Source organism: Urocampus carinirostris, chromosome 18, assembly GCF_059441175.1.
Source record: "Urocampus carinirostris isolate Australia breed hairy pipefish chromosome 18, RoL_Ucar_1.0, whole genome shotgun sequence".
Lineage (NCBI taxonomy): Eukaryota > Metazoa > Chordata > Actinopteri > Syngnathiformes > Syngnathidae > Urocampus > Urocampus carinirostris.
Genome location: NC_142366.1, coordinates 29,450,316 through 29,477,720, shown reverse-complemented (window position 1 = coordinate 29,477,720; position 27,405 = coordinate 29,450,316). Strand labels below are relative to the sequence as shown.

Sequence of the window (27,405 nt, the reverse complement as noted above, 5' to 3'; positions counted from 1 at the left end):
TTAAAAACCCCGAATTGACGCCTTAAACCCTTGTGTGCCTTATTTACCGCAAATGACGGTGGATGCGATTAGAAATGTACACTGTATTTATACGTGTGCGGTACTACCGTAGATTCCGGACTATAAGCCGCTACTTTTTGCCCAAACGTTCAACCCTGCGGCTTATTCAGTGATGCGGCCAATTTATGTAATTTTTTTAATAGTCGCCAGCGGCGCTCGAGTACAAAAGGTAAGATTTAGACCGGTGAAATATATGCGCGGAGGAAGACTGCAACTTCTTAGCTTGTGCACAAATTAAATTAGCCTAGACATATCCTCATCATGCATCAACCATATTGAATGGATGCACCAGATATTAAACAGTAAAAAAGTCAAAGTTCTTAGCGCGCTGGAGATATAGAACAGTACTTTTACATAAGAACTGGGTAAAGAAAACCGGATTTCTTCTTCGGGGTGGATGCTGGGTGACCTCCTACAGCTCCACACGCAGGTAGCGGCGGAAAGAAGCACTACAGTACTCGGAAAAAGGTGCACAGTACAAAATCTAACTTACAGAAATGTCCGGATATTTTTCCACATCCCGAAAAAGATGTTCGTATCTATCGATTTTCGTAAGTAGGGGAACGCTCCCCTGCATTGCTTTGGGCGATAAACAATCCACACTGTCCCTTTTACATTAGTAACAATGTAATCATCCAAACTAATAAAATCAAGATTTGATTTTTTTGGATCCAAATCGTGTTAGTTGAGCAACTACAGCCACAAAAAAAGCTTTACCTTTTTATGTTTTTTTAAAACAAGACAATTAAAGTACCGTAAATTCCGGACTACAGAGCGCACCTGATTATAAGCCGCACCCATCACAATAGATTTTGTCCATATACAAGCCGCACCTGTATACAAGCCGCATGCTCACACACAAAAAAAAACCACGAATTTAATCCAAACCAAACTTCAAGTCCCGCGATTAAAACTAAATGTCCTTCATTAAAGCACACAGTCCAAAAATCACAGCCGCCAAAATGGAACTTAAAATTTGTTGCAGACCTGCAGATTCTGGGTGCCCGTTGATAGTAATCCAAGGAAAAAAAGTGTATATTTTCAAACGTAAGGGTGGGGGGAAAAAAATAAAATAAAATATATATATATATATATTATTGTCCGCCGTGTTCACAAAAACTCACCTTTACCGGTCCCCACTTTCCCATCAGCCCGTGTTTGCTCCGCCCCTCTTTTTTAATTTGTTCGTGCAGAATAAGTGTCTCAAATAAATACAAATAAATACATTACAAAAATATACAGTTGCAAATACATATTACACATATTTACAAAGAAAGACGGTACATCGAGAGAGTTTTTAAAGCTTTAATAATAATAATAATAATATAACTTTCATCCTAAACCGTGCCTTTGGGAGGTAGCCTTACGCTACTAACACGCTCGCATACCCGCAAATTAGTCTGTTAAGGAAAGTTGACTTATCCAATGTCGGAAAGAAACTTAATAATGATGTCGTCATCCCACGCTCCCCTACTTCAATACATCCCAGTAATATGCTCGTTTGCTTTAACTTGGAAGCTATGTCATGAGCCTTTTTTTGTGCAATTTGCACGATGAAGGTATGTTTACGCTCAGAAGTTGTGATCTTCATCGGCGCACATATTCCACCGGTCTAAATCTTACCTTACGTACTCGAGCGCCGCTGGCGGCCGTTAAAAAGATAACATGAATTGGCCGCATCTCTGAATAAGCCGCAGGGTTGAAAATTTGGGAAAAAAGTAGCGGCTTATAGTCCGAAATTTACGGTAGTACGATAGACTCTGAAGTGACTGATGGTCAAGACCAAATAAGAGGACTACATTATTCCTCTGAATACGTTTTTATCCGAGGGGATGAGTAAAGATCTTCAGTTTATTATTGGAAATTGTCTTTGAGAGTCTTTGAGGCCATGAAAATGGTGTACGAACCCTCTAAAAGACGATCAGAGTAGTACGACGGACTCGAGTGGCCGATGGTCACCACAAAGAAAGAGGACTACATTATCTTTCAATGCTCCTCCGAAAACCTTTTCATCCGAGGGGACGAGTAAAGGTCTTCAGTTCATTATGGGAAGATTTCCGGTGGAAAGGGTTCTGCAAGGTCTCATTAGGGACATTGCTGTCGCGTAATCTTGGCTCCACTTATGTCCGAGACAAAAGCTGAACTTCCTTGCCTGGGCCCCGCTCTACGCCGCTATTCAGAATCGGAAATTGGCTGTAAAGAAAGCGCCGATCTTGGGCCATTAGCGCTCGACTTTGATAAGAACGCCGTCACAATATACAGTCCACTAAGAAAATTCCAATTTTCGTTCCGCAAACTGGAAAATCCCCCTTTTTAGAAACTTTTGTAATGGATTGGAGAAAATGGGGATTGATGCAAAATGAAATGGAACCTGCCATAAACAGACTTTACTTGGTCAACCCTCAAGCGAAGAAAAATACAGTATTTTCCGAAAAAGTAGGCGGACCCAAAAATACGCAAGTGACCAGAAATGTCATCATGCGCCTTATAGTCCAGTGCGCCTTATGTACAGCACATTGGAAATGCATGTGGCATTTTCTCATATTTGTCAAATTATTGATCAGTCGATATTTTTCGCTGACTACAATTGCAAAAATAAAGGTGGCAACGGGGATCGAATTAGGCTAGCAATGGTAAGGCCACTAGGGACAAAGATGACGTATGAAAAGGCATTCGGTTTATCTCATTCTCACATTGCCTAGTCACAGTACCAGATGCAAATGTTGGAGAAACGAGAAAACAGAAAGCCATTAATAATCAGTATAGAATTTTGTTTCACTTTTTCTTAACTCGAATTAGGCATTGAAAGTTACAAGTATTGTTAAATACGTGCGGCTGTGCACTTATTTACATCTTTCTGGAGGACTGAATTACTTCCCACCAGGCCTTTCTCTTTAAGTTCAAAAGAAAATAATTACTTCCCATGATGCCTTCCTCTTCATTCAAGACTTTTCTGGTTGGTGATTCAATACTGCATTTTAGTTGTCCCCAACCGTTTCTGTACCACGAACCAGTGTAATTTCTGACAAAGTCTTGTTGCCAGACCATTAATAACAGCACTGTGACTACAAATAGTGTGACGATGACATCAAACCTGAAGCCTTTTCGTGAGTTGTTGGTATCTCTAGTGGTCTAATGCAATGTTTTTCAACCTTTGTGAGCCAAGGCACATTTATTTCATTGGAAAAAAATCCCGCTGTTTCTCCGGTAAAAGTAAATCCAATGAAAGCTAGATTTTGCTAGACCGCACAGGCACACAAATTGGATAATTTCCCACAGAACAACACGACAATGAATTACTGTGCCGCGGCACAGTGGTTGAAAGACAAAAGACTCTCCCTGCCGCGATCCAGGTTCAATTCCCATTGCATCGAAGTTTTGTAATCGTGATTAGTCATATGTTTTCCTCGAAGTGTCCTTGGGCAAGACACTGAATCCTTAATGCCCCCGATAGCAGGTAGTTGCCTTGCACGGCTGACTCTGCTATTAGTTAGTTAGTGTGTAAAAGGGAAAAGTGTGAAGGTCTTCATTGACTGGAAAAGTGCTATATAAACCATTACTTAGAGTTTATTCTTATTTTATATGTGCCCCTTTATATATCAAAAATATCACAGAAGACTAAGTTTGGAGGGTGTACCTTGTAATTCTGGGGTCTTACAGTGAGAGAAATACGATAAATCCGTTTTTTGTATACGGGAGTGGCCACAAAGAGCCCTACAATGAATTTGCCCATTGCATTTGATATGAATCTTAACAAATCGCTTTATAGAACACGACCTTATTTCAGGCAAAGCTAAGGTGGAATTGCTTCTCCCGGCTTGGACGTCATTTGGACAATTAAAGCTCCTGTGAACGTCGGCCAATTGGCAACTGCAGTTCACGGCTACCAGCTGTGTTGCTTCCCTTCTCTCTTTGATAGCATTCGATGCACTTTTGCCTTCTCATTAATCTTAAACAGATCTCAGTATGTCCTAGGTTAAGCTTCAACATACTTTATCAAAAAGATAAAGTTGTCGTTCAGGAACGTGAGAGAAGATCCCTCTTGTTGAGTTCGGTTTTCTTGACATAGTCTGATATTAATCAATGTTTTGGTCAAAGTAAGCATCTACAGTGGAACTTCGGTTTTCGAACGCCTCTCAGTTTGAATGAAACGGTGTTCGACCAAAAATTTTGAGAAATTCTTGCTTTGCTGTTCGGTCAAAAATTCGGAATTCGAACGCCGGTAATGCGTGACTGCGTACGCTAGAGTGCGACGCTGAGCGGCGTACGGGTGTAGATCGTGTATATAGCCCCCACCCCTCGTGACCAACTGTTATCATGTCATGTGCGCACTTTCCTTTTTGCTTTCGCTTTTAATATCGGTGAACGGAGTGTTTTAGCCCCTAATTATGCCTCCGAAGAAGGTCGGTGCAAGCAGGACAGGTGAAAAAAGAAAAGTTGTTCGTACAACTATTGCCTTTAAGAAAGACATAATAGCTAAATATGAAAGAGGTGTGTGAGTTTCCGATCTTACTAAGGGAATACAGCATGCGCCTTCTGCTGACCACCACAAAGGTTAGAAATCCTATTCATAATTATTTTCTTTATCTTTTTTTTTTTTTTACACGTTTGTGTTAGCGTAATCTTTCGTACGGAAGATTACGATAACGCGAACGTACGATTAGCCTGGGTTAGCTTTATGATTCGAAGTAAACATTCAGGGTGTTGAAACTGAGCCCAAAATTCAGGGTGTTGGAATGGAGCCCCCTTTCCAATTAAGCGCTAGCCACTTGTGGTTCTAAATGACTTGTAAACGACCTGATTTTTTTATTTTTACACGTTCATGTTAGCGTAACTTTTCGTGCGGAAGATTACGCTAAGGCGAACGTACGATTAGCCTGTGTTAGCTTCATGTTTACGTTAAACATTCATGGTAAACATTCAGGGTGTTGGAACGGATTAAAACAATTTACATTATTTTTAATGGGAAATTTGATTTCGGTGATTGAATAAATCGGTTCTCGAACGGGGTTCTGGAACGGATTATGGTCGAGAACCGAGGTTCCACTGTACCTCTATTTGTGACCGAGCTTCTGACTTAAAATCAATCACAATATTTTATTGTCTTCAGGGCAAGGACTGTACTAAAAATTCTTGCCCAGAGTCTTGACATTGGACCGCCGCGATGCTTAAAACAAGTGTTTTTTTATGCCTTGGCACGGAAAGGGAACAGCAAGTTGTCAAAGGGCGATTATTGATTAGTGCATTAGACTATAGTGGTTTTCCCATAAACTGGGGCTGATATGCTCACTCAGCAGGTTAGAAAGGGAAAAAAAACACATCTGAGTTTGCCAAACACTGGCCGTTTAATTAAAAAGCATATAGTTTGGTAATGGTTTTGTCCCTTTGCTCCTGTCCTCCATTCCCCGAGGCGAGATTGTTCTGTTCCTTTTTGATAACAGCATGTTTATTTGCCATTCCTGACAGGACTGGAAACATTCTCACGGACGTTACAAGGTTGTTGAGTCTTGCCACGGATGGAAAATAATAAAGAACTGAAGTTAGAGTTCCTGTCTGTTCACATGAACACAAAATGTAGACATCTCATTTTCTAATTCACACATAACGCATTCATATCCATGTGGAGATATTGATCGACGGTGCCACTTATTAGCATTTTGGTCAAAAGGGAATAAGTCTTGATACATTTGAATCATAACCATCAAGCACATCCACAAGGGTATAAATGCTTCGACAGAGGATTCTGATTGATGGATGCTTGATAGAGGATGATGAATTTACACTAGAGTCCCTGCCCGCAGAGGCTTCGGCATTTTAAAGCAGTGTTCATTAGGAATGAGCGCCACCTTGGCTGTAGATCTTCGCAACGTTATTTGTGCCACGGTAGATAATGTTATCACAAATGTGAGGGTCAGGGGTTGAAGTACCATAAACATAGGTGAATCCTTATCGAGGTAGCATAATCGAGACCTTGCGTTTAAGGCTACGATTTGTCAACATTGTTGACAAAAATCAATCATAGAAATAGTTGACTATGAATTCCATAGGAGACTATTGTTACCAGACACTTTTTGTCCAACAGAGTGAAGTATCTCTATATGAATTGTATCACTACTGTAAGTCACTTATGCGCAATAGAGCTCCTGTTGAAATTTAACATACAATTGATCGATGGAAAGATACTTGATTCACACTTCCTGCAGTATCCTTGTGTTGAAAAATAAAATAATAAATATAATACAAAAATACCCAACCAAGTTTTGCTATAAAGTATTCAAATAGTGCTACGGAAAATACACACTGTAATAAAAATAGGGTAATATGAAAATGTGGGGGTTTGGTTTAATGTGGGATTTTACTCCCCCGGGTGGAGTTAAAGAGCCTCAAGGCACGAGGAAGAAATTATCTCCTCAGTCTGTCCGTGGAACAAGACTGTGACAGCAGTCTATCGCTGAAGCTGCTCTAATGGTGTCAAGTCCGCGTAACAAAACTTTGGGAGCGTTTAAGTCTGGATAATTTGAGAAATTTGCAAAGCAGACCTTTCGTATCATGGCAGTACATCGGTCATGCATAAACATTTAAAGAGAACAGTCAGACAGTTGAACAAAATAGACTTACTAGCTTGTTTCAAGTTTCAAGTGACATTCAAGCCAATGCATGTTTGATCATATACATTGCACATTTCATAAGGATGCGTTTTGATCTAAAAGAGAGAATGAGCCAGACGTGACAAACATGTTTAAAACAAAATGGATGCAGTCCGAAGAACACTGGATTTACATCACAAAATGCACGTATTTGTTTTGTTTATTGTTCTACTGTTGCTAATGAGTCTTATTATTATCCTTTGCTACAACTTCAACTTCATGCTATATTTCAGAAAAAATAATAATCATTCAAATATTTGACTCATTAATTCAGTAGTCTGTTACTTGTCGTGATTACCGATGTGAATCACCCATGCCTGCTCCTTTGGCGCCAACTGCCTCGGACTCTGATCGGCTCCCTGTCCCTATTTAAACCCACTCCTGTCAATTCCCTGTTGTCAGTCCGTCTGCGAATCTCCGTGATACAAGGCAAGCCTTTTTTGACCCTGACTCTCGCCTGTCCCGTTTTTGCTCCCGTTTATCTCCGGCTAGGACTCCCTTCCGACCACGTTTTTGCTCTCTTGTCCCGGCTACCGACCCGTTTTTTTCCCGACACCGCCATCGCTCGCCACGGAAGATCCACTTCCGTGTTCGGATCACAAGCCGAGTACGAGAGCGATCTTGGGCGCAGCCCTTCCTCGTTCCTTCAATAAAACTTGTGGGTCCTGTTTCCGTTCTGGTCCTGACAGTTACTAGTCGATAATTAAACTCGTTGTTGGTTACGGCCTTAGTTCCCATGGGTATGTGAAAACAAACGGAGTTGGGTAAAACAATTGTGTTATGGTAGTTCTGGGTTGGAAGAATTTCAGAGTATGATGTTTTTCTTTATCAGTCACAAGACATAAATGAATGTAATGACTGAACATTTGTTCCGCCGCATTTTTCTATAAGGCAAATTGGTCATGGATTACGAAGAGTGATTTGTCAGCAATTTGGTGATGACTGATGGCCGCTAAATCTAATTGAGTCATTTGCAACCATTGGGAGGTCTTTTCAACTTCCAATTATTCAATTGTCCTCCTTTTAAACCTTCCTGTTGTAGTCACCCATCTGTCAGTATATGCCGACCTATTGAACCCGTCATTGTTTATGACGCACTATTGATAGCCTGGAATTGGAACGATGCCGACGGCCATATTTCCCCCTTCTGTTCGTGCTTCTCGGTCGGGAGCGTTGACCTCTGGCCCCCTTCCTCTTTCTTGATTTTGTCTGGGAGATTACAGCTTCTGGACTTAATCCGGTAATGGAGCAGACGACACAGACAGCCAATTGGTGCCCCAGACCCCCCTTTCACCCCTAGCCCAGCTGTACCCGGAGCAGTAAAATAATTCGTCTCCATCTTTTTAATTCTGGTTTACGACTATCAATATTTCTATTGTTTAAAGTGCCCCTGACCCCTCTGTGCTCTGACAAGAATCCCCAAGTGCCCCTTTCTTTAATTCTATATAGCAGGACTGAGAGTGCAGACGATTCCGCGTCGGCTTTAGGCTCACCTAAAGAGTGCGAGTCGATGACATTTAGAAAGGCGAGCGTCGCTCTGCATTTACCACCCGTATGGCGTTGTGTTTAAATGAGATACTTGCCGGTTGGAGTCATTGGAGATTGAACCTCAGGGACCTCTGTGCCCTTATAATAGACCGGATGCATGCTTGTTAGCCTCTAAAGGTTGCTTTCCATGACTGTGCTGTTGATCCACCAGGTCCAAGTAGGGATTATTTATCCTGAAAAGAAACGAAAACCTCTACAGTCATCTGTCTTTTTTTTCGCGAAATAGAAACCTTTATTTATTAGATATTCCATTATAAATTGAAGTCATGTTTATTTGTATAGCCCTTTATCACAATGAGTTTGAAGGGATGCACAGACCACGGATTATTGCAAACCACAGACTATTATGACACCATCCCCTGATCTAAAACCTACATGAGGGCAAGGAAAACCGCTAAACCTCCCCCGCGACCCTACTGAGGATAAGCGATGCAAATAATGGATGGATGGATATTTTGTCGCCATCGTGTGGTTATTCTTGGGGAAAAATGTGGCGTAGAACTGTTTTCATTTTGCATGTGGATCAGACAGAAAGAATCTTTGCCTCTTGGTGCTTTTGAGGGACTGGAGTTGTTCGTTGATATAACATTTAGAGAAACTGGACCTTGCAAATATTCGTTCGTATGTTCTTCAAGCTGTTTAACATACCGTAAATTTCAGACTATAGTGCGCACCTGATTACAAGCCGCACCCACCTCATTTTAAGAGGAAAACCGATTTTGTACTTATACAAGCCGCACCTGTATATAAGCCGCATGCGCCCACATTAAAAAATGTAACACAAAATTAACCACAACCCGACTTTAGGTCCCGCGATTCAAATTAAATGTCCTTCAATAAAGTACACAGTCCAAAAACCACAGCCGGCAAAATGAACGGAAAATGATACCGGTACTTAAGGTTTGATGCAGACCTGCAGAGTCCGGGTCCCGTTGAAAGTAATCCAAGGAAAAAAGTGTATATTTCCAAAGGTAAGGGTGGGAAAAATATATATCCACTAAATATATATCTCCTGACAGACAGACCTTTTCGTTTCATAAATCTAAGACACCACGACCGTCCTCCTTTGAAATCCGGAATTTTCTTTTCGGTGGCGATTGTTTTGGCTTTCAGTCTGATCTGCACAGTCGAAACACCTCGGCTATCTGCTCTCTGTGTGTTCACCCAGTCTTCTACAAGGTCTTCCCGTTCTGGCCACCTAGTTTTATTACCTCGGAAAGCTTTTTTGTCTATTTACTTTTCTCCAGTTCTTCCCGCTGCCGTGTCCAGCGTCTTACCATCGATTCGTTTATGCCAAGTTTACGTGCAGTAGCTCTGTTTCCTTCTTTATCGGACTGCTCGATTGCTTTTAGCTCGAAAGCTGCGTCATGTGCCTTTCTTTTTGCATTTTGCATGATGAGAGTATGTTTACGCAAATTTAATCCGTGCACAAGCCAAGAAGTTGCAGTCTTCTTCGGCGCATATATTCCACCGGTCTAAATCTTACCTTTTGTACTCGAGCGCCGCTGGCGGCCGTTAAAAAAATTACATAAATTGGCCGCATCACTGAATAAGCCGCAGGGTTGAAAGTTTGGGAAAAAAGTAGCGGCTTATAGTCCGGAATTTACGGTACTTAATTTGCGTCATTATCAACGCACAACGCAGATATAAGCTAAAAAGGGGTGGGGTTTCATTTCAGCCAATCCGAATTCAGAACGCAATACACGATGAAAATCCGCAAAGTAAAGCGCAATACAGCGAGGGATTGTTTACCCAAATATGATCACTTTTTAAAATTACTTGAGTTTTGCTGAAACCACACGAAGAAATATTCCCCCACTCTCATTACAATGCTACAAGACTAAAAGTCTAGATTTATTTCAGGCTTTTTGTGAAATTGAAAGCAAATAATTGTGTGTGTGTCCTCAAGTGTAGATAAAGCTCGCTGGCTCCTTAGATTCCTATCACAAATTCCTGGGTTGGACCTTCCCCTCAAATGGGTTGATTTAATTTGGCAAAAACTGCTAAGAATGCTTACCATGCTTATGACATCATAGGTGCCGCCGCGAGCGGCAGCCTTTCCAGCAGCTCCGTGTTATTTCGCTCTTTTTGTGATTTATTGTTTTAATGGGCTGCTTCTATCTTTGGTGTTTTTCGTCCCGTTTGACGACTACACTTTGGATTACTTACGACCCTTTCGTTATGGGTTTTAACGCACAAAAATGCGTTTATTCGAGGAATCAACTCCTTGCCCTAAAGAATTCTCGTGCCGGCGTGATGAGGGGGCCCTATCGTGGCTGCAGAGCCGGAGCTAAGGTGAAGGCTAAGCGGCTAACGGCGTTATAGGCCTTCGGTACCGTCCGTTATATGGTAAATGTGAACTCTCTACCAAAATAAGACCGACGAACTGGCTGTGCTGGTGAAAAACATCAAAGCGTACAGGGAGTGCAGTTTGCTGTGTTTTACGTCCAGCATCCCGGATGCTAATGGAGCTACCCGGCTTCAGCACTGTTAGGGCAGACAGAGACACAAAAGTCTGCGGGAAGCGGAGAGGAGGTGGACTCGCTATCTACATGAACACGAGGTGGTGTAACCCTGGGCACATAGATTTCCATCTGCTGCAGGGACGTCGAACCTTTGGCCTAGCGTGTGACGTCATCCACTCCGCTGTTGCTAAACTACAACACAGCATCCCGAGGCTATCCTGTTAATCTGTTAATGAACAACAAAAGGATACTGCTGGAAGTGTAAATTTCCCTACGTAGATGAATAAAGTATATATCTATATCTATCTATCTATATCTACCACAGAGGATTTACATTTGGAATTCCTGTTTGGAGGGGTCATGCTCAACTTTGGCAACAAATGTCTTCTCCTCCCCGGCCTACAATGACCATGATTTTGGCCAGCATCCCAGTCGATGCCTCAAGCATGATCACCAGCAGCCAATCGTTAATAGCTAAACAGAAGCAAGTCCTTTCTTGGACGGCAGAATTTGATCCTGCAAAATGCATCGCAGGAGTACCAGTCACACGGGTACGACGATCATATTTTAGCCTGCCAAATCCCAAGTGCGTTTGGGCCTTTGTCTGCAGCTGTCGCTTACTGAAAGAAGGTGGAAGTTCAAAATACATCACATTTTCTATTCCATATAAAGCTAAAGGGTTCCTTCTTTCATCTTTATCCTTTATGCCTTGGAAAAATGACCAAAAGCATTGCAGATCTCATCGTTTTTCTGCCGTCACCCGAGGTCTCGGTGGCCGTCCGTCAGCTTTCCAAAAGAGCCTTTATCTTTCTCTCTTTGAATTAAATGTTAGTCCGTCGCGCGATGAAATAAAGATGAGGCTAGCCTCAGACTTGATTCAAGATTGCCAGAGGGCACAAACTTAACAGGTCTATCCCAACTTCTGCTGTGCCGAGGACAGGGTAGAAAATCAGATATTTAAAAAAAAAACGTCAATCAACCGTTATCAGACAGTGATGTGGTCTAAAGTCAAAGCATAGCCTCAGCTACTTTTTAAGTGATTAAAGGTACTCCCAAACTGATTTTCTTTTATCCAAGCACAGAATGTGTATTGTTCCTCTCCGCAATTATGCAATGTTGCAAGATATTCCACGCGCCGGGAGACTCGAGAAATTTAGTCTCAAATTTGACCCACCTGGAGAGCTGTGACGCCATTGAAGTAAAATGACACTTTCAAAATGGTGAATCCCATTAACACAACATGTAGGGCGGCCTCCGAAATGGACAGCAATTGTAGGGAACAAAGTTTGTCCGACCCCGATTTTTGGCTTAATTATGACGTAAGATAAGTCTAGAGAATTGTGCCAGAGAATAGGATATACAGCCATACCAATTCGAACCAACGGTTGAGGCGAGTGACAAAAGACGAGGGTGAACTTGACGTCCACGACAAAACAGATTGTTAGGTAGTGGTAGTGGACACTTATTTTGAGATTGTGTTCAGGTGAATGACAAGTTTATCAATTTTTCATTATGAAGCGCAATTTTTTTGTCAGTCTGAAACACACTGTTGGGATGAGGCCCTACTCAAGACTGATCGTCAAATTTAGATGTTGCACTGCAAATATCACATAAAATGCATTGTTTATTCTCTATAAAACCGTCGATGCAAAAAATTAAGATAGCGTTTGCCAGTGGAAAAGTGAAGGGAAAAAACTTAAAAATGCAAGATACATGGTGGGAGTCAGGGTCGAAAAAGGCTTGCCTAGTGTTAACTGAGGTTCGCAGACGGACTGACAAAAGGGGACAGATAGGCGTGGGTTTGAATAGGAACAGGGAGCCAATCAGAGTCCGACACAGTTGGCGCCAGGGTTGGGTAGGGTTACTTTAACTGGATTACTTTCAATTACTTTTGGATTACTCCAATACCAAATATGCTAATAAAAGACAAAAGAAACAAAATATGAATAAAATGACTAAATTTAGTGCAGGCTTGGGGAGTAACTGAATACATGGAACGGCAAAAATGATGTTGGCAAGCTGTTTGGATTTATTTTTATTTGGTTTCTGTCGCATTTCATATTAGTTCTGCCGGAGATCAAAGAGATCAAAGCCAGGAGAGAACGCTTACCACATGTTGTGAGTCATCATTTTATTCATATTTAGTTTTTTTTGTCTTTTATTAGCATATATGGTATTGGAGTAATCCAAAAGTAATTGAAAGTAATCAAGTTAAAGTAACCCTACCCAACCCTGCATATAACTCATTTTTACCCAGCACCTATATGGGGACAGATTTTACACACGTATTGTTCAGCTCCACAAATATATTTAAGATTTACTCAATGTCTAATAAACATAAACTGTGATAAATCCATACGCAAGATTAAAAATTGCATATCTAAAGTGCAGATACATTTGTGGCTCTGCAAAATACATGATTCACACCGGGTCTCATCTTTTAATGGCACTGGCAATTTTGGTTTAAAAAGTCCTTAAAAAGTGCTAGAATTTGGCCATGAAAAAGGTGTATGGGACCCTGTGTCAAATTTCTCGCAACAGGTTTGTCTTTCGGCCAGCAAGAAAATGACTAACACAACATCTGGGTATACTCCACCAAAACTAGCAAAATTTCACTTAAAACACTCCTTGACTAAATAACACGAGAAACGACTGGCTTGCAAGTGTGCTGGTGTTACTCGGATGACGTCAAAGCTCAGGATCTCAAAGACGGAACAGTCGGTCTTCATAATGCATTATCACCGAAAATCATCTAAAATATATCAGTGTCTGAAACTCATGACAAAAAGTTACCGGACACCAGCCATAAAGTAATCGCAAAAAAAAAACAAAAAACGTTGTTGCAAAGTATTAACGATTGATAATCAGAATATATAATAGAACAACACTTTAAAATTAAGTTGATTATAAATATACTTATAACATTCATTGCATGTACATGACATCGCTGTTTTCCATCTGCCATCAGTATGTATCTGTATTTGCTCATCTTCATTCATGCAACGTTTGCTACAAGCCACATGAACTCCTCTTTCCACGATGCTTTTAGTGTACTCTTACGTTTTGTCGCGTCATCAATTTTGTTAGCTTCTTTTGAATCTTTCTTCTGGTGCTGAGGTTTTGGCTCGATTCCTAACCACTTATCCATTTTTCTTGTGTTTTCTGTGCGTCTACTCTGGAAAATGATATACAAATGTGTGACCTTATAACGCTCGGGAAAGTCTGGAAGCACGAAGTTATTCGATGCAGGCCAATTGCCAAACTAACCGAAATTCCCAAACCAAACGAAGATTTCGAAATCGTAATAAAGCAAACATTTGATATGATGGAATGGACAGCATTTATGTCCACCCGGGCGGAGACGTTTTGTAAGTTGTACGCCTATCCTCCATTTTGTATGTTTAAGAATTTGGGCTTATCTTTAAGGCTTTCATTTTCCCTTCTAATTAGCCTGCTCTAAACTCTGACATGTGACTCGTGTGACCTTCGGGGATATTGGATTACTCTTTTATTAGCCGGGGTTCTTGTTTATGGGTCATTCTGACAGCGGCGACAGCGGCGTGGTTTGCATGGTTCGCGTAGTTGTCTTAAGCCCCGTGGTGTTGCGGGCATCTGCCAAATCCCCTCGGATCAAAGGATGACTATTACACCGACCGGAGTCTGTAGGCCAGGACCACATAGACCAGAAGCAACTTTAAAGGGCTCACGGTCTCTAGCAACAGTTGAGGTTAGAAAGCACAGGTGTGGCGGAGGTAAGACATGTCAATATGTTGAAACACTGTAGCCAATAGCCAAGCGGCACTTTAAAATGTTATGTATAATGCAAAGTTATTGATAATATTGTGATACAGACATTAACAGTACATCCTTATTTTGGCATCGTATCTGGTGTTTTTTAACCAGTCTGCCATGAGACCTTGTCTAATGTACCGCAGAAAATGTCTTATAAGTTTATAAGTGTGGGCCGCTGTTCAGTACTTTTGCTCTTTGTAGTGAATAACTGAGGGACTGTTACATTTGTCCACATCAGTAGGTGGCAGAAAATTACCATTATTTTCTTTATATATATATATATATATATATATATATATAAAAACAATATTTATTATTGTATTGTTCTCAGCAAAGGGATGCTGCTGGAAATGTGAATTTCCCTGCGGGAATGAATAAAGTATCTATCTATCTAGCTCTACATTTCATGCATTCCATGTTATAACCACAAATCAATGTGTAAGGCCGAACTCTCTCTGAACCCGATTCGACAGTCTAATGTCCAATTATGACAGGACGTTTCAGTCCTTTATTGAATATCGTTGAAAGGTGGCATATTCTAGCGCAAGATCGACTAATATAAAAGATTTGAGATACATCTGTTGAAATTTCCTTGAAAATGACGAATCCCTTGGTTACCCCTGAATTGTTGGGATTTACCTATCAAAATGTACCGTTTACCAAATTGTTCGAATTAGTTATCTGTCTCCATTAACCAAACACGGCCTACATTCATCCAACAATTATGAGCGCTCGTTTTTTGAGGGATAAATGACCAGGAAGGCCCACATTTCCACATGGAGGCGGATTTTTATTATCCTAACAGCAGATCTAATTGTAAAAAGGAGATGGCCCACAAATGTTTGTTTGTTTGTTTGTACATGATTCAAATTGAATCGTTTCTCCGGCGCCGTCACGAATGGCAGCCACTCCAGCAGCTCCCGTGTTATTTTCGATTGTTCTCAGTTATTTTCGATTGTTCTCAGCTTAGGGATGCTGCTGGAAAAGTGAATTTCCCTTCGGGGATGAATAAAGTATCTATCTATCTATCTATCTATCTATCCGGGTTGCCCGGGATCATGTATACATTTCAACAAACAAAGCAAAGACATCCTACTATTCCTCTATTGGCTATGTGTCATCTGCAGCTAACTTTAGCTTTCTCTTATCGGTTATCTTCTCCCCGCATGCTGGTGTGTCGGCTCCTCCCATGGGCGTGCCAAACCAGTTGTTTTGTGCCCAACAAGCTCTGGTCGTCCTGCGTCAGCACACCCAGGCCTGCTGTTATCATAAGTGTCCTAGACAAAACAACTTCCATTCATGCATTCCACACAGCCTGTCCTGACCTTTTATTGTACATTGAACTAAAGCAAAGTCGGTGAATATCTTTATTGCATTAAACTGAATACATGTAACTTGTAGTCAATCGTATAAAATCCTTTACTCGGTTACCATTGAATTTAAAAAATCGGGCGGAACGCTTCGTAAGCAAATTTTGTCTGCAACAAATGAAATTACAAAAACGATGTAGGAAGATATTAGCGGACGCCGGCCATTGATTTTCTAATGAGCTGCTTTTCACATAAGCAAAAGCATTAAGCTTCCTTTCCCTCTAGTGAGCCACTTAATTGCAACAAGCATATAAAGTCTACGCTTCCTGTCCTCTTCGCGTAAGCCGTACCAAGGAAATGGGCTATGACGAATACAATCGATTTTGTTAATACGTTGGGAAAGAACACGGGATGATCGTAAAATCTCTCTTGAACACAAATTCAGTCCGGGTGCTTGTTTTGGTCTCTGCGTGCATACTAAGAATGGAAGGCCGCGTCGAGGTTTAAAAAATGTGGCCCGGGGTCCGATCATGGAGACCTATCCACTATTTTCATGTAGGAATAAATATACATGTACACATAGATCTACATGTTAGATTTCGTTATGTTGGTTTATAAATGAATTAGTTTCATCGAATTGTTTTTGAAACACTCACAATTAAATTTGCTATGTAGTTTTGTAGTATTACTCTAGTTCGGGGGTGTCAAACAGGCAACCCGCGGGCCAGATCGAGCCCGCTAAGGGATTGATTCCGGCCCGCGAGACAGCGCTGAGGGAAGCACAAGAGAGAAACGAGCTGCAGGTTGAATTATGTCCACTTGATGTTGCCAAAGCCAGGTGCCTCTCACAAACGCTGCACTTGTATTTCTTCTTCTCTCTCTCTTTTTCTCCCCTTTTCTATCATTCACTCTATCTGTATCTTTCTCTTTCTTTGTCCCTCTTGGTCTATTACCTTCTTTTGTTCTCTCTTTTTTGCTTTTCTCTCGTTCTATCTGTCTTTTTACCTTATTTTGCTCTCTTCCTTTTTTCCTCTTCTCTTTTCCTCCCCTGCTCTCACACTCTCTTTTTATCTATTTTGTTTCTCACATTCTCTCCCGTCCTCGCTTTCTTTGTCCCACTCGCTCTCTTTTCTCGCCCCCGTTCTTTTATTTATTTCTCCCTTTTTCTTTCTCTCTAATCTACTAGTCTGGCCATCGAGTTTAAAAGGAGTTGGCCACCCCTGCTCTAGTTGTATTATTGTAATATTTGTGTAGGATTTACATCGTAGTATTTTCATGGCAAAAGCTTTGAAAAAATATTTGCTCATATTACTGTAGTAGTTGTATCGAAGGTTTATTGAATTATATATTTGTTGTATTATTTGTTGCATTTATTCTCAGAATGAAAGCAAAATATTATATGAGGTTCGTAAATAAACTGTTCCATTTTTGTTGTAGACACAAAAGGGGACAATGGGAATGAAGTTGGCACCATTTGCTACTAGTACTTGTTCCCTGTAATTTTCCTTACGGGTCTGAGCGTTCACACAAAGTCGGTGAGCAACGCTTGAAACAACAGTGAGCAACAGCAATCCCAAGTGTGGCAACTAAGTCATTATCAAACATATCAAAACATTTTGCTGAGTTTCCGGAAATGCAAAAAAAAGGTTCACTTTTGAATGAATCGACTAATGTATTATTGCAAAGTTTGTGCGGCCTACAAACGTCATTTGTTTTTACAACACTTCTTTCACAAGATTTCCTTTTTTTTTCATGGTATCTTTTGTCGCATAATACTAACTTTTGGGGGGGCTTATTTAGTCGGTTGAGCGATACACAACTGTATTAAATTACATTTTTTTAGTGGAAGTACAATGTTGGCAACAAGATTGACTTGGTATAATTTGAAATTATTTGAATGCAACACAAACTTTTTCTTCTTTTTCCCGTTTTTTTTCCTTTAAAAAAATCTCATTGTGTTTATTTTTTCCTAACTGTTACTTTTTTTTCTTTTTGTTCTCTATTTACTATTTTTCCTTTGTTTCTTTTTCTTTTTTTCTGAATTTTTCCTTCTTTTTTCTCTTCCTATTGTTTATTTTTATTTCTCAGCTTTTCACTCCTTTTTCATTTTGGTATTTTTCTTTTTTGTTCTATTCCCCCTTCCTTTAAGTCATTTTGTGCATAATTTTACCTAATATTTGGTCACATAGGGATGAAAGAAGCAAAAACAACCTGAAGAGCCGTTTAAGCGAGCCGAGCCGTAGATGCCGGTTCTCGAAAAACTGCGCTGGATAGATTTTCTTGTGCGCTGAGAATGTGCGGGCAGTGCACAGCTTACAGGGAACATTGCTCGCGAGCCGTACTTTTCCTACACCTAGCATACATTAACAGCGTCGCTACCTGACTGCTGATGTTCCCCTTTGTTTTGATCGATTGCCCTCCACTCCTCCTTTTTTCTCTCACGTGCACTTGATTAACCTTTGGCTCCCGAAACCAAATGCATCTTAGTCTCTCTTTCGGACTTTTATCTCCGACTCCAACGTCAGCTCTCCCTCGCTTCTGACCTGCAGGAATTCCTAACCTTGTGTCACGTGCGCTCTGTTTATCGGAAGTTTTTTTTTTTCCCCTCCTCTTCATGATGATGTGATTTGTGTCGCGCTGCCTCTGTCGCTGGTGATAAAAGCAGGGCCTGATTAAGCTGAAGGGACGTGTATTGATTCCTATTGACTGGCCTGTCACGGCGCTTTCATGCTAAGGATGTAAAGGAAGGTTTTTAGCAGTCTTTGACATAAAAAAATCAAAATGGAATCCCATACTTTTGATTTTAGACATACAGCAGTGTTCATTTTACCCGTGAAAAGTGATGGGTCCCGGGGACTCGCATGCTCAAAATTCTATGTGTCCCAACCAGTGTTCCCTCTAAGCTGCGCGCGTGCGCAATTGCGCACTGCTCGCACATTCTCAGCGCACAAGAAAATCTAGCCAGCGCACAAAAATGAGGGCTCAAAATTACTAATTGAGAAGCAACTTAAGTCAGTTACAGTGCATGAAAATAAAAATACAATGGTTCCCCTGACGCTGTGTTCTAAATGCAGTATTTGGAAGTCAAGGTCGAAGTAGAACGAAGTTGAGTAAAGTTACTAGTGTCGAGAACCGGCTTCTTCGGCTCAGCTCACTAAAAGGAACCGGCTCTTTCGGCTTCCAAACGGCTCTTCAGGTTGTTTTTGGTTCTTTAATCCCAACATGACCAAATATGATGTAAAGTTATGCACAAAATGACTTAAAGGAAGGGGAGAATAGAACAAAAAAATTAAAAAATACCAAAATGAAAAAGTAGTGAAAAGCTGAGAAACAAAGAAACAAATGGAAGAGAAAAAAAGAAGGAACAATTTAGAAAAAAGCCAGAAAAAAAGAAAAGAAATGTAGGAAAAAAGTAAATAGAACAAAAAGAAAAAAGTAACAGCTCGGAAAAAATAAACACAATGAGATTTTTTTTAAAGGAATTTTTAAAAAGTGGAAAAAAAACAGAAAAAAGAAGAAAAAGTTTGTGTTGCAAGTGAATCTTGTTGCCAACAATGTACTTCCACTAAAAAATGTGATTAATTTAAGTTCTGTCTCTTACAACCGACTAAATAAGCCCCCAAAAATGTTAATATTATGCGACAAAATATGTCAGGAAATAAAAAGAAATGGATATCTTGCGAAAGAACTGTAAGAACAAACGACGTTTGTAGGCCGTACAACCTTTGCAATAGCACATGAGTCAATTCATTCAAAAAGAGAATAAATAATGCCTTCTCAAGGTCCAATCTATTATCATCCTCCTCATAGCATCACCAGGAATATAATTAAGTCCATTTTGGCAGAAATGTCCTTGCAAGGAGTATTCTTTTGTTTGTTTTCTTTAGTCGAATCGTTCGCTTCAAAACACGTGTTTACCTATCTTCCGAAGAATTTCTCCGCCGTTTTTTCGTGCCGGAATTATTGCCGTTGTTATCACTTTCTGCATTAAGTTCCGACTTATTACTGACACAGAATAAATTACCAATTTTGTGTTGATTTTCACATAATAGTAACTTTTTCCGGAGGCATACTTAGCCCTCACCTTCCCTCGACGACAAGCCCCACAACAATGACGTAAGCTCCGCCATGGTTTATTCCTGGACGCTGGCTATTTCAGCTGAAAATGAAAATCTCCATTCTGATCCCTGGATACAGTTAATTTCAGACTACAGAGTGCACCTGATTAAAAGCCGTATGCACGAATTTAAGGAAGAAACTCCGCTTTGTTTTTATACAAGCTGATTTAATACTTTGTCGTGTGCGTAAGGGATGGGAACGCTTAAGATCAGTCGCATGGCTGTTGTGATTGTATAAGCTTTTGAACTTTTGTACAGTACATTGAGTTGTTCTCCGTGAATGTTTTTACATACTCCTACGTATTGTTGGGAATTTAAATATCAAAATGTATCGTTTACCAAATTGTTCGAATTAGTTATCTGACTCCATTAACCAAACACAACCTACATTCACCCAACAATGCGCGCTCGTTTCTTGATGGAAAAGATTAACAAGAAAAGACGACATTTTCACACGGGGGCAGATTTAACGAAGTGTACTCCATCGAAAATGGCCGAATTAGTGTCGTTGGAGTCTCTGGGAAAACCTCTCTTCAAGTTCTCTCGCTTCTCCTCTCGGCCCACGTCTTTCCGCAAGATGGTGTGCCGGCTTCTCCCATCTCGGAGAAGAGCGCCGCGATGTCTGGAAATGACCAAAACAACACCAATCGTTTCTACGTCATCAGGGCCTTGTTCTCAAAACATCGCCTGTCATCCTCCGTCAGTCCTGTTATCAAAATTCCCTAGTCAAAATATTCTGCATTTGGAACGGTGTGACCTGTCATTGAACTATAGCCTACTTGGTGAAAATCTTCATTGCACATAATAAATGTAACTTGTTTTCAATCGTATAAAATCCTTCAGTATGTTTGATTATTAAATCGAATGCATTAGACCTGAAAACATTTTGCTTCTTTTCCTAGCGGTCCGGCGGCTCCAAGTAACCACGACCGGATAGAAAAGCTGAGACACGAGTTCCAAAAGGCCAAGCTGGACGACGACGTGGAGGACCATCGGCGCTCGAACAGTTTGGATCAGTCTTGGGTAAGTACAGAACATAGATTGTATGGCTAGGCTGAAAAGGGAATGTTGAGATATCTCAACCTGTTAACAATCCTGTAATATTTGCCTAAAATCCCCATACAAAATGAATGCTCTTCTTGAACCATTTGATAGATACTTTATTCATGCCCGTAGGGAAATTCACACACATCTGGAGAATATTGACAGTTTTGGTCCCTTTTAAAAGTGTTGTCCCAAACTAAAATAATTACTGCAAGTGCTTCTAATATTAAGTATCAGAGTTAACACACGGGGTACGTATTTGGAGACAACCAGTTTACAACACTAAAACCTTTGCAAATGTGTATTTTACTTTGGCCAATTTTTTTTTTAGATATTTCAAAAGAGTTGTAAATGTTTAACTTATTTTTAAAGAAGTTAATTCAAAAATCTGCATGCTATTTTTGGCTCTGATTTGAATACACCCCAGGGAAAATTGATTATGTTTGGATTTTGGCTAACCACTGTGCCATTCATCATTTGATTTGTTTACTACATGAGGTTTATTAAACGAGCGTGTAGAGGCCAATGCTACTTGGGGACCATGAAAAAAGCCCGCTATTGGCTGAGACAATTAAAAATGATGTTTATTTTTCATACATAAGGCGCACCGGACAATAAGGCGAATGAAATTGAGACTACATTAAGAGCTATATTGATATTTGTGTATAAGATAGGGCTCTTTATAGACTCACGGTATATAATGATGTGAAATGATTAGTCGATAAGTATCGCTTATTAAAATCGCAAAACAATGATAGCAACGAGAATCAAACCCGGACCGCGGTAGTGAGGACATGTGAAGCCCTTTGAGACTCTTCGTGATTTAGGGCTATACAAATGAAAATGACTTGACACTGACACTAAATGTCATCTGAAAAAGGCATTGCAGCTTATCCCATTTATCGTCATTTTTTTCTCACGATTCACGGAAGGATTGATTTGCATAGTGCATTCTAATAGGTGAAACGGTCTCTACACTTTAACAGTGTGTCATTCACCTCTCAGTTAAATATGTATAGTATTTTGTTGAAATACTTTGCTTTCTGATTCAGTTTTTTGCAGCGTTATTGAAAGCAGGTGAAGATGTGGACTGTATAACCAATTAGAATGAACTATGGAAAACAGTGTTTTGGCATCATGAGTAAAAATAACGTGATACATACTGTATGAATGATATGAATTTCCAATTTAATCCCCCTTATTCTGCAGTACATAAGAAGCACTGGGTTTTAGGGTGCACTTTAAAATGTCTGGCCCATTTGGTATTTTTAGGTGCGCCTTATACTCCTGACAATACAGTAAATTTAAGTTTAAAAACGAGCATTTGTGCACTAAGGACAATTTTATGTTACAGTAGAAGAGTTAACGCAAATTTCTGTAAAGTCACAGAGATCCTTCGGTTTTCACAGTTAATCGGGACCATCCCTAGGTGGTCTTAGTTAGAGCGCACTTGCCAACTTACAGAGAGAGAATAAATTAAAACCCAAGTACGTATTAGAGCTTTTTTTTTTTAGAAAGAATAACCTTGTGTAGTGTTAAACTGTCTTTACTAATATTTTTGATGTTCTCGTCACAATGGTGTACGCAGCAGTACACGGGCCGCGTCACAGTAGCATACGATGCAGTACAGTGGATACTGGAAGCATAAAGACACTGAGTTTGTTGACAAAGATCTGGTCAAAGCCACTCTTGCCATCTAGTAGTGATTTGTCGTACCAAAGTCATTCCCAGAGGCTTAATACACTGATAGGCGATGCCAAAAGTTTTTCGACTGAGACAAAACTAAAAGTTGCAACCCAGTACAAATTTCAGTGAATTTTGTAGTGTGCGCTCTCATTAAAGGGACTTGCTGAGAGAGATTGAAAGCGATAGAGAGAAAGAGAGAATGAGACAGACAATGAGAGAGAGAGAATAAGACAATGAGAGAATGAGAGAAAAAAAAAAAAGAACCCAGTACATATTTTAAATCAGATAATGTTTTGAGAGGGAAAGAGAGAGAAAACAAAGAGGAGGTGTAAAGTCACAGTACAGAATAAAGGACGCTATGGTATTAAATGACCAGATCTGAAGTCAAAGGGTGCTTGCCAATTGGTGTCAATCTTCATTGTTTAAAACGTTCTTCGCTGGTGCACGAAGCATTCGTTTTTTGTTTATTAGCTTTTCATTTTGCAAAGGAGTGAACTAGGCGTACCTGAAGTGCGAAGTAGTGTGGAGTTTCTGTAATTCTCTCTGGTGAATCACGGTTTTGCCAAGGTGAATGCCATCCATGCCCTGCGACTGGCTGGCAACCAGTTCAGGGTGTCCCCTGCCCACTGCCCGAAGATAGCTGGAGTGGGCTCCAGCTCCCTCGTGACCCTACTGAGGATAAGCAGTGCAGATAATGGATGGATGGATGTAATGCCATCCAAGTAACAGATTTTTCAGTCACATCACATTCTTTCCCAATAGTGCGATTGCATTGCAAAAGTCTGTATAATAGACTAGCCTGCCCAGTCCAGTTTCCTAAAAACACGATTTCCACCTTCGTTCCCTTGCTCGACAGTTTTCTTCTTTTTGTTTTGTTTTTCTTACTGTCGTAAAATAATTCTGTTGGCTTTAAGGACAGACCGCCGCCCGCACTGAAAGGACAAAATGTATTTGCTCAGGATTAGTTTCCGTGTCGATGGGAAATTGGGACTTCTTTCCCAATCGCGGTCCTGATCTCTTCGGTGCTCACTGTCAAAGCGAGATACTATCTGTTTGCGTAGAGCTAAGCAGTCTCCGAGTTCCTCTCTCCACGTCTGAGCTTTTAATTGCTCCTGATTGTTGACATTGTTAGGAATACCCTCCTTATTCCGCTGGTAATAGGATGGAGGGCTACCTTTCCAGTCCTGAAATCCGTTTTCATATTTTTGTTTCGCTCTACACGGCACAGAGGCAATATTTGAGGTGAAAAATCCATGAATTACTCAGAACTTCCTAATCAATAGTTCTTGAGCATTGGTTTTATTAAATATTCATTCAAATATTAGCCAGCGGCTAAAACATGTGTTCTACATCTACATCATGTTTCATTTGAGTGGATGAAAAAATACAACAGTCTTGTCAGGACCAGAACAGAGACGGAACCCACTTGCGTTGCGTTTCTCACAAGTTTTATTGGAAGAAAGAGAAAGGGTTGCGCCCACGATCCGGTGGTTGCTGGACGCGGGAAGCAGGTCGTTCTGAACGCGGAAGTGGATCTTCCGAGAGCGATGGCGGTGTCTGGACAGGAGAGCAGAAACGTGGTCGGAAGTGAGTGGTAAGCCAGGAAAGGAGAGCAGACGTGGTCAGGGACAAAAAGAGGTTGAAAGCTGGGATGGAAGAGTAGACGTGGTCAGGATAAAAAAACGGGGCGAAGCCGGGGGACAAAAACAGGTAGGAGTCAGGGTCGAAAAAGGCTTGCCTAGTGGTAACTGAGGTTTGCAGACGGACTGACAAAAGTAGGAGTGGGTTTAAATAGGGACAGAGAGCGCCAAAGGAGTGGGCACAAGTGAATCACATCGGTAGTCATGAAAACTCTCTTTGATTTGATTAAAAAAAAGTGGATTTTCTTTGGCTTACAACGAGAGAATCAAATTTTGTTTTCTCTCTCTCCTGTTCTAGGTGTCAACCACCTCGGTTTATCTGTTTTAAGGAAAATAAATTGCATGGGACACTTTGAAGTATAAAGATGCAGATTTTCCAAACGCTCGTCGTCCATCACTTTATCGCCAACCCCAGTTTGAATCATCTTGTACGTTTTTCCGTGATATCCCTGCCGTAACGGTGAAATTTCAAACACATGAGTCCAATTTGCTTCAGCTGGATTGAACGCAAAGGAACAGACCTGCTGCTGGCGTTGAGTGAAATGTAATTGCTCTGTTATTGCAGCTGTCCAAGCAACGGGCTTTTAAAAAAAAGGAACAATTTTACAAAAACAGAAATTATTTGCTGACAACCTTTCCAGCTCTCAACATATAGTTTTTGTGCCCGCAATTGTATGCCGTCCTTTTTGATTGATTGACATGGTCACCGCTGTGTTTATTCCACATTTACTTTTGTGACGGCTTGATTTATTTCATTTCAGGACACGATCGCTAAAGTTAGACCATTCAAATGTCAGTCAAAGCAATTCAGAATGTTGATGCTAATGATACTAAAGCATTGTACCCGTTTGCCTGCGTCCTAGACGCATCATTTTTGCTGGGGACGCATAGCGTCAAATCAACGTGCGTCCCCGAGACGCAACTTTTTTGACACCAAATTGTCATTATTACCCGATGACTTTTTTTTAACAAAGATTTACCGCACTTCAAACTTTTCGTCAGGCAGATCCGCCATTGTTGTTTTGGTCACGCGCCGATCTCGTTGCTTCGAGATGACGTCATTGTTTTGGTGGTTGTCGAGTGAAAAAGAAGTATGCCTCTGTAAAAACAGTTGGTATCAGGTGCAAATCAACAAAAAAATTGTAATTTCTTCAGTGTCGGTAATAAGTCGAAACATAATACAGAAAGTGGTAACAACGGCAATAATTCCGGCAAGAAAAAACGGCGGAGAAATTCTTCAGAAGACCGCGAAGGCAAGGAAAACACGTGTTTTGAAGCAAACGATTCGACGAAAGATAAACAAAAGAATACTCTTAGCAACAATAGGACATTTCTGCCAAAATGGACTCAATTATATTCCTGGTTACACTTTGAGAAGGATGATAATGGAGGCTACATGTTCTGTGATGCGTGCACCACGCGTGACAAAAAAACTGGATTGCATAAATTATTTCGCAAGACGAACTTTCAGAAAAGCACATTGGATCGGCACAACGACAATGAAAACCACCACGCTATGGAAAACTCCGTTGCTGCAATTGGACCTTGAGAAGGCATTACAACTGTGGCGAGACAGCAAACCACAAAGGATATATGAACTGAAAAATCTGAAGTGATTAAAACTGCATGAATATATAGACTACTATATCAGCAATATTATTTTGTATAATGTACAATATTTTTGTGAACTGAAAAATCTGAAGTGATAACTGCTTTGTATTACCAATTAAGTGTGATGATTAAAACTGAATGAATATATAGATTTATATACTTGTCGCTGATTTACAATTTCAACCTCGATAACAATAAATTTTGGGGACCTATAGATTGTTGAGCATGCGAGTCCCCGGACCCATCACTTTTCACAGGTAAAATGAACACTGCTAAAACGTAGCGCAGTCGCTAGCGTGTGGAATTTAGATTTTGGAGGAAAACGCTGTAACTTCGGGTATCAAATTTGTTGGGTGATTTAATGCCCAGTTGTCAAATTCCGCAGTGCAGGGCGTTCCCAGTTATTTCACGATTAGAACTTCATCACCAAATATGTCTTGATTTTTTTGTTTGGATTCCAGACGAGTAACGGGGCGGAGCAGCAGAGTGGACGCCATTCAGTTACCACGGAGTTTAACGTCCAAAATTCCGACCAAGAAGACGAAGGCAGTTTCCGCCAAGCACAGAGACAATACAGCTCACTGCCAAGGTTTGTCGTTCTTCCCCTTGATTTTGTTTCTTAGGACCGTATTTTCTGAAGTACAAATGGAAAACCTCAAATTGGCCAGAAATTTGAATGGGTGCCGAAAAAATGGAAATGCCCTAACGTACGTGCGCAATTATTCCTCACCACGATTTCATATCATTGGATGCAATGGGAATTGAACCCAGATCACGGCGAAAGGAGTGCTGGATTTTATCCACTACACCATTAGGGATACAGATGACGCATTGAAAGGCATTACATCTTATTTCTTTATCAGACTTTTTGTAGTCAACAGTACCAAAATGTGATTTAAAATTCAGTTTACTATTTTGTTTCACTCTCCATTCCACTTCAATGACAAGCTGCAACTAAACCAGAAAAAATGTCTACTTCTCAAATGCATCCAATGAAAGGATTGTGCAGTTTAAAGCAGATGGAGTATAATATATTCACTTTTAATAGAAAAAGGTCAATGACCAGAAAAACCAAAACGACTTCAAGTTAAATTGATTCTTTCTGGGCACGATCCACAGTAAACGTGTCTGTCCTGAAAGATCTGACTGAAACTACATCATCGTTTTGATACTTCCGTTGTTGTGGTCACGATATGCTATGCCTTTTTGCTCAAACATACATACATCTTATTCCTGAGTTAAGACTTTGGACAATTGTATTTAAGACATTTAAACGCCAATCAAAGCCTTTTAATACTTTTCAAGGATCTATGGGAACTCTGTAAAAGAAATTCAAAATATGCTTAAAGTGTGTACCTAAACATGGATATTTAATTATGGGGATACTGGTGAAAATATATTTTAAACAATTTACTGTACCTTTCAGCAGCACTTGAATGGCAGGTACACAATTGTCATATTTGGCAATTGTTTCTTTGGACTTC

At 40.4% G+C, this 27,405-nt stretch overlaps 1 protein-coding gene across 1 annotated transcript in view; it reads left to right on the top strand.

Annotated features, from left to right (window-relative positions):
• The window catches only part of LOC148348797 (partitioning defective 3 homolog), a 387,206-nt gene that overhangs the window by 352,389 nt on the left and 7,412 nt on the right, over positions 1-27,405 (top strand). Inside the window, exons 22-23 of the mRNA XM_088322738.1 lie at positions 20,843-20,963; positions 26,383-26,510. Of these exons, the coding sequence (XP_088178864.1) occupies positions 20,843-20,963; positions 26,383-26,510 (249 nt within the window). The remainder of the gene's footprint in view (positions 1-20,842; positions 20,964-26,382; positions 26,511-27,405) is intronic.